Here is a 7,836-nt window from a genome sequence, read left to right on the forward strand (position 1 = left end):
CCTCAGTAACATCTTCAAGGGTTCAGCAGTGTGTCTGTACAGCATGGCAGACATCAGAAGGGTGTTTCTAGGTCCCTATGCCCACAGAGACGGCCCTAACTACCAGTGGGTTCCCTTCCAGGGACGGGTACCATACCCACGGCCCGGAACGGTAAGGGCATGACGGGGTCTTTGGGTGGGGGAGCATTTACAGCACTTTTAGAAGTGTTACCATATACAGTATTGTAAATTAGTGGATGAAATGGGACATGAAAGTAAGGATTCACATTGTAATCTGTGTATTTGAATCCACAGTGCCCCAGCAAGACGTTCGGTGGATTTGATTCGACAAAAGACTTGCCCGATGATGTCATAACATTTGCCAGAGGTCACCCGGCGATGTTTAACCCCGTCTACCCCATCAACAACCGACCAATCATAGTCAAGACGGACACAGACTACCAGTTCACACAGATAGTGGTGGACAGAGTGGAGGCTGAGGACGGACAGTACGACGTCATGTTCATAGGCACAGGTACACACACACACATACACACAATTGCGCGCACTCGAACACAAACACACACTAAGTAATGTAATGTGTGTATATTGTATGTGTTGTAGATATGGGGACAGTGCTGAAGGTGGTGTCCATCCCCAGAGGGTCCTGGCATGACCTGGAGGAGATTCTACTGGAGGAGATGACTGTGTTCAGGGTAGCTTACACCCACTGATATAGTATACAGATAAAAGGACATGTACACCACATTAGTACATACTTATTACGCATACAGCTAAGGTACGATGATAACCCAAAACGTATCACAATTGGCTTATGTGTTTGTACAATTGTTCATGTATTTTCTCCCAGGAACAAGCTGCTATTACAGTGATGAAACTCTCTACAAAGCAGGTAACTAACGCTGATCATATCCTTCATGACATGAGCAGGACAGACAAGGAATGGATGTCACAATAAACATTTATACGGGAAAACAAACGAGGCAGTCCTACGTTACAGAACCATGGCCTTTAGTGAAGCTACAAATCAAATGTTATGGCTTCGTAAACGACAGGTGTACGGATCCAGCCTCTAAATACATCATCTTTCTGACATACAGAGTTAGCTACATTCATGTGTAATGAAGGAGTAGTGTTACTCACTGGTAGTCAGCTTTCATCAACGCCAACTAGTGTTCAACACGCCAACTCACACGGTGAGCTGCAGAGGAGAGGGACACTACCATAGAAGAAAAATGTAACTGAATGAAAGCTATGCTATTCATAGAATTGCATTGTATTTCTAATATAGACTTGATGTGTCCTGTCGAGGTCATGGGTCACACACGTAGACTGAGGGCTTTATAGGGAGAAAAGAGACACTCATTATAAGATGTTAACATGATGCTGACTAAGAAAAAGTCCATTGTTAGGATGTCAATGAACTGGTTTCTAATACGTAGGAAGGAAGAAACTGTACTGGTGTGATATAGAAGTTGCCGAACACCAATAATAATATGATGTGGCCTTTCTGTTACTGTAAAAGCACTACGTGGCTCTGAGAAAATGTCTAGACCATTATGCGTAATACATAAATAATGCATCAATTTGATCAGGTATTTTGAATATTTTCTCTCTGTTTCCACAGCAACAGTTGTACCTCGGCTCAGAGCTGGGTGTATCCCAGATGCCTTTGCATCGCTGTGAGGTGTACGGGAAGGCCTGTGCTGAGTGCTGTCTGGCTAGAGACCCTTACTGTGCCTGGGACGGGACCGAGTGCTCACAATACTTTCCCATGGCCAAGAGGTATGCTCACACGCACACACACACACGCATTGCATAGTTAACTTTCAAGCACTGTTATTGTCATTCAAAGACTGCACATAGTGGGTACGCTATGAAGAAGAGAAAATCAGATCGGAGGGATTATTCATATCCACAGATTAAGGATATACAGTATGTCAGCTAGCTGTGTTTCTGTAGAGGTTGGTCTGATGATGAATAGAGCAGGCCTTGTGTTGGAGCCAGAAAGCCCTGAAGGTAGCCAGGTCACATTTCTCACTGAGACACAGAAGAATAACCTGAACTGTGTTTACTGGCAATGAGAACCAGTGTCAGTCGTACCTGCAGGCAGAATGTCTGGGTGAACGCAGGGTGAAATAAAGTGTTAACAGTTCTAGCTGTGTATAGGAGGAGTGTGTGTGTGTGTGTGTGTGTGTGTGTGTGTGTGTGTGTGTGTGTGTGTGTGTGTGTGTGTGTGTGTGTGTGTGTGTGTGTGTGTGTGTGTGTGTGTGTGTGTGTGTGTGTGTGTGTGTGTGTGTGTGTGTGTGTGTGTGTGTGTGTGTGTGTGTGTGTGTGTGTGTGTGTGTGTGTGTGTGTGTGTGTGTGTGTGTGTGTGTGTGTGTGTGTGTGTGTGTGTGTGTGTGTGTGTGTGAGTTCTGCACTGTAGCCTTCCACCCACTCATAAAGTCTCCACTGGGTTATTGATTTGAGATTTAGCCTGAAGGTCTCATATTTCTACATCTTTTAGACTCTCTGAGAAAACTGCCCTGTAGGGAAGAGATTATATGTGAGAGAAGATACTAGTTATTTCTCAATTAATAAATATCTGTTTTGTTTTTCACTCTGGATATTCCGTTGTTTGTTCCTTCATTATTTACAATACGTGTGTGTGTGTTTGGAATCCAACCCCTCTGTATCTTTGACTGAGTGTGACTGTGTGATTCAGGCTGTGTAGCAGTTAGAGTGAGTGATTGAATTCCTCAGTCTCAGCTACCCTGTAATTATAACTACGCCTGTGGTCTACAGTGGTATGAAGCTCACTGGTGTTAGTTTATCAGCCTGCCTCAGCACACCACACACTCAACCACCAGCACAGCACATCCAGAACCACACACATGCACATTCACCAACTCACTGTTGACATGTGTTTTTGCAGGAGGACAAGGAGACAGGACATCAGGAACGGAGACCCTTTAACCCAGTGTTCAGATCTGCAGCATCAAGGTATGTATTTACAAACAAACCTCATCATTCAGTATTCCTCTATTCACATTATAATGGTGCTGAGTTCATGTAGTGTTCACACTATTATGTGTGTGTGTGTGTCTGTAGATAACCTGAATGGGCAGCCCACGGTGCTGGATAAGACAGTGTATGGAGTGGAAAACAGCAGTACGTTCCTAGAGTGTAGCGCCAAGTCCCAGAGAGCACTCACCTACTGGCAGTACCAACAAGCCAACGACGACCGAAGACGAGACGTATGAAACCTGCTTTCACGAAATCTTAGACATACTGTAGAACTCCAGATAGCATTTCAATCATGATGTCCATAAATTAATGAAATACTGATTCCAGCATATCATACAGATTTCTGTATTACTATAGATACTCTATCCTGTACTGTGACTATGTAAAACAATACTCAAAATAATGGATGTCAAATGTAGTACTGTTTATCTTAGTATGTAAAGTAAAATCAAGTCGAGTGAAGTAATCATTGTATTATTCCTTTCTGTGCAGATCAAAACAGAGGATCGTTTTGTATGTACGGAGCAGGGCTTGCTGATCCGCACGTTGGACAAGAAGGATTCTGGGATGTATGTGTGCCAGGCAGTAGAACACGGCTTCATGCAGACGCTACTAAAGGTCACCCTGGAGGTCATCGACACTGAACGCCTCGACGATCTCATTCATCGTGATGACGAAGACGCCGCACACACCGCTACCACACACACCACCGCCCGGGACACGTCCACAGCCCGGGAATCGCCCAATCAGAAGCTTTGGTACCGTGACTTCCTGTCGTTAGTGAACCACCCAACCCTGAATAGCGTGGATGAGTTCTGTGAGCAGGTGTGGAAGAGGGAGAGGAAGCAGAGGAGGCAGAAAGCAAACCTATCCCAACAGGTCCAGTTACACCAGCTACACCAGCAGCAGCAGCAGCAGCAGCAGGGCCTCGTGCACGCTCACACCCACGTGCACGCCCACGGCCTGGCGGCCAAATGGAAACACCTGCAGGAGAGGCAGAAGGGCCGCAACCGCCGGACCCACGAACTGGAGAGAGCCCCCCGCAGCGTCTGACCTCTCACCCACTGAATCCCATGAACCTCCAACCCCCAACCCACATACCCTTTCCTCGTTCACGAACACCCTCCGAACCTCCTCCCCTGCCTCCTCTGCCCCATACAGAGATAAAGACTCATTCCACACTGACTTTGTACAGAGAATCTCAACTGGAAACAAAGGCAATATCCGCCCTGGTCGATGTGTAGGCTGCGTGGGCACCCATGTTTACAGTGACACGGCACTGAGACACAGGATGATACAGTACTATTATATTCTATTATCTCAGCTGGCCTCTGTGGCCCCAGCACCATGGAGGGACAGTGTCAGCCAACATGAGGACTGGACTTCATGTAATTACATGCTCTCTCTACTATTGAATAACCTAATGAAAACATGGCTCTGTCTCCGCAGTAGCACGGCTTTGTATAGCTCATCGTTGTTGTCCACCCAGATTTAGTGGGTATCTTCTATTAACAGCCACTATCTTAGAACAAGGGATGACAGTGTTTGATGACATACATGATTGAGCAGGGATGTACCTTATGTGTGTATCACAAGGACAATTACAATATACAGATCATGTAAAGCACCGCTGTTTGATGTTGAGAAGATTCTATGAGATATGAAGAGTTCTGAGGAGAGAGGAGGATGCCCGAGCACTGCAAGAAAATAAATGAATGGCTACTGAAAAGTCAGTAGCCATGGATTTATAACTAAAGATGTTATTCTAACTTAAATCAGACATGTAAATATGCTTTGATGCATTCTTGTACTAAAGGGAATGGTTTGCGGGTTTCTTGTTACATGATGCTGTTTCACCATAAATAATTGAATTTATTAGTAAGTTAAAAAAGTATCCAACAAGATTATGCAAGTGATTGTGTTCAGTGTATATATAATCTCTCCCTTCCAAGACACAAATGTTTTCATGTTTTGTTTTCATGTTTATCTTTTTGATTTGTTCAGAGCCCTGTATAAAATATGTTACACAGTTGAAGTTGACTTCATATGAAATATTGTATTCAGTTTATGTTTCAGTCAAACCACTGCATCCCAGTTTAACTATTCAACCTGTGTCGCTGAAGCGTTAAAGTTTGCGTGATAGAAATGTAAGGTCATTCCTGATTGAGATGACATATGCAGTGTTTACCGTGAATGCAGTCTCCGCCAACGTGGGAACATTGCCTTTGAATTTCAATCATGCTGTAACACTGAACGTCATCGATTCGGATAGAATAGAACCCGAAAACGTTGACGTCTCTGCATCGACTCTGTCACGTTGTGAAAAAAATATTTGATACAAGTTGATCTATTTCAGAAAACATTTTGTAACATCTATTTGTATTGTTTTCTATCATTATAACCCTGTTGTTGTTACTTTATGATAACACCTACATGTAGGGTGCATGCGGAAAGTATTCAGACCCCTTGACTTCTTCCACATTCTGTTACTTTACAGACATATTCTAAAATAGTTTCAATTGTGTTTTTTCCTCATCAATCTACACACAATACCCCATAATCACATAGCAAAAACTGAAATATAACAAGTACTGGTATTACGCAGTACTTTGTTGAAGCACTTTTGACAGCGATTACAGCCTTGAGTCTTCTTGGGTATGCTGCTACAAGCTTGGCACACCTGTATTTGGGGAGTTTCTCCCATTCTTCTCTGCAGATCCTCTCAAGCTCTATCAGGTTGGATGGGGAGCGTCGCTGCACAGCTATATTCAGGTCTCTCCAGAGATGTTAGTCCGGGCTCTGTCTGGGCCACTCAAGGACATTCAGAGGCTTCTCCCAAAGCCACTCCTACGTTGTCTTGGCTGTGTGCTTAGGGTCATTGTCTTGTTGGAATGTGAACCTTCGCCCCAGTCTGAGCGCTCTGGAGCAGGTTTTCACTAAGGATCTATCTGTACTTTGCTCCGTTCATCTTTTCCTCGATCCTGACTAGTCTCCCAGTCCCTGCAGTTGACAAACATCCCATACATCCCACACGATGCTGCCACCACCATGCTTCACCATTGGGATGATAGTGCCAGGTTTCCTCCAGATGTGACGCTTGGCATTTAGGCCAAATAGTTCAATCTTGTTTTTTTTTTTGACCAGAGAATCTTGTTTCTCATGGTCAGAGATTCTTTAGGTGCCTTTTGACAAGCTCGAAGCGGGCTGTCATGTGCCTTTTACTGAGGAGTGGCTTCCATCTGGCCACTCTACCATAAAGGCCTGATTGGTGGAGTGCTGCAGAGATGGTTGTCCTTCTGAAAGGTTCTCCCATCTCTACAGAGGAACTCTGGAACTCTGTCAGATTGACCATCGGGTTCATGGTCACCTCCCTGATCAAGGCTCTTCTCTCCCGATTGCTCAGTTTGGCCGGACGGCCAGCTCTAGGTAGTCTTGCTGGTTCCAAACTTCTTCCATTTAAGATTGATGGAGACCACTGTGGTTTAGGGACCTTCAATGCTGCAGACATGTTTTGGTACCCATCCCGAGATCTGTGCCTCGACACAATCATGTCTTGGAGCTTTACAGAGAATTCTTTTGACTTCATGCCTTGTTTTAGCTTTGTCATTATGGGGTACTGTGTGCAGATTGATGAGGGGGAAAAAAATAATTAATACATTTTAGAATAAGGCTGTTACGTAACAAAATGTGGAAAAAGTCAAGGGATCTGAATACTTTCCGAATGCAATGTAACATGTACATGCTGGCAAACAGAACCAAATAACAGAGCAATACTTTCCATTCATTCAAAAAAGATCACTGGTGTTTTTTGGGACATGCAGGCTTCTATTACAATAGTTAGCATACCACTAATGTACCGTATATGTCCATGTCAGACTGCAAATGTACTACATAGCGTACCATACTCTTCCAGCAAAATACAGGTATTGTGTTCTTTTCCAGGAGCATAGTGTATCTGTTTCGTCTATGTATTTTCAGCAGAATCACTACAGTATGTACTTTACATATGTTTTCTATGTACTTCAGGATGTGTTTCATTTTGGAATATCTCAACAGAGACAGACACAGTGAACCTGGATTGTAGTTGTGAACATAACATACACATTGAAGAGTAAATCCTATGGTCCAACAGTATGACACTGTGCTAATTGCATGTGAATGCCATTCTAGTGTACCTTTGTTTATCTAAACGTGTGATGTTTCATGTTGTTTCTGTTGGTATGCTCTTAGCTTAGAGGCAGTACATGTTAACCTGTTACTGAGGTGTAAATACTCTATTTTCAGTAGGAAATATAAGGCACACAATCGATTACTGGAAGTACTGACATACTTTGAAGAACACTTAAGTAGTGCATAACTGAAGTACTCAGACTTTAGTTTTACCATACCAGAGTTCCTATTTTAGAACCGGTATTCTTCAATATAAAAGGTGCTGGTTCTCTGTACCGGTCATCTCCAGCCAACTTCAACCACTAGCAGGACTGCTGAGTGTAAATGAGGGAGTAAACTGATGCTGCTGTATTGACTGTGTTTGGCATGATGATGATGATGATGTAGTCTACTGTTCTAATAAAAATCAATTCCTAAAGCCTGGTTTTACTGACCCTGTCTTGCTATTTGTTATATCTCAGACTGTTACTCTACCACAATGCTACTAAGTCATGGGCACTCTGCAATTGGTACATAAATTGTTGCACTTTAAATTAATGATACAGTATATACCCATTGATTCTAGAATAATATCACTTCTAAATGCCTAATGAGCTTAGTTCAACTGTTGTACCACATCATAACTCAAAATAAACTTGTTTTACTCAATTGTTTGTA

General features: G+C 43.3%; 1 protein-coding gene across 1 annotated transcript in view; it reads left to right on the forward strand.

Annotated features, from left to right (window-relative positions):
- LOC115109460 (semaphorin-3ab-like) overlaps positions 1 to 7,597 on the forward strand; it is a 33,812-nt gene extending 26,215 nt beyond the window's left edge. The window contains exons 11-18 of the mRNA XM_029634364.2: positions 7 to 151; positions 295 to 514; positions 604 to 695; positions 851 to 892; positions 1,628 to 1,785; positions 2,918 to 2,985; positions 3,094 to 3,239; positions 3,502 to 7,597. Of these exons, the coding sequence (XP_029490224.2) occupies positions 7 to 151; positions 295 to 514; positions 604 to 695; positions 851 to 892; positions 1,628 to 1,785; positions 2,918 to 2,985; positions 3,094 to 3,239; positions 3,502 to 4,062 (1,432 nt within the window). The 3' untranslated portion in view covers positions 4,063 to 7,597. The remainder of the gene's footprint in view (positions 1 to 6; positions 152 to 294; positions 515 to 603; positions 696 to 850; positions 893 to 1,627; positions 1,786 to 2,917; positions 2,986 to 3,093; positions 3,240 to 3,501) is intronic.
- The last annotated feature ends 239 nt before the right edge of the window (positions 7,598 to 7,836 follow it).

This window comes from Oncorhynchus nerka, linkage group LG25, assembly GCF_034236695.1.
Source record: "Oncorhynchus nerka isolate Pitt River linkage group LG25, Oner_Uvic_2.0, whole genome shotgun sequence".
NCBI lineage: Eukaryota > Metazoa > Chordata > Actinopteri > Salmoniformes > Salmonidae > Oncorhynchus > Oncorhynchus nerka.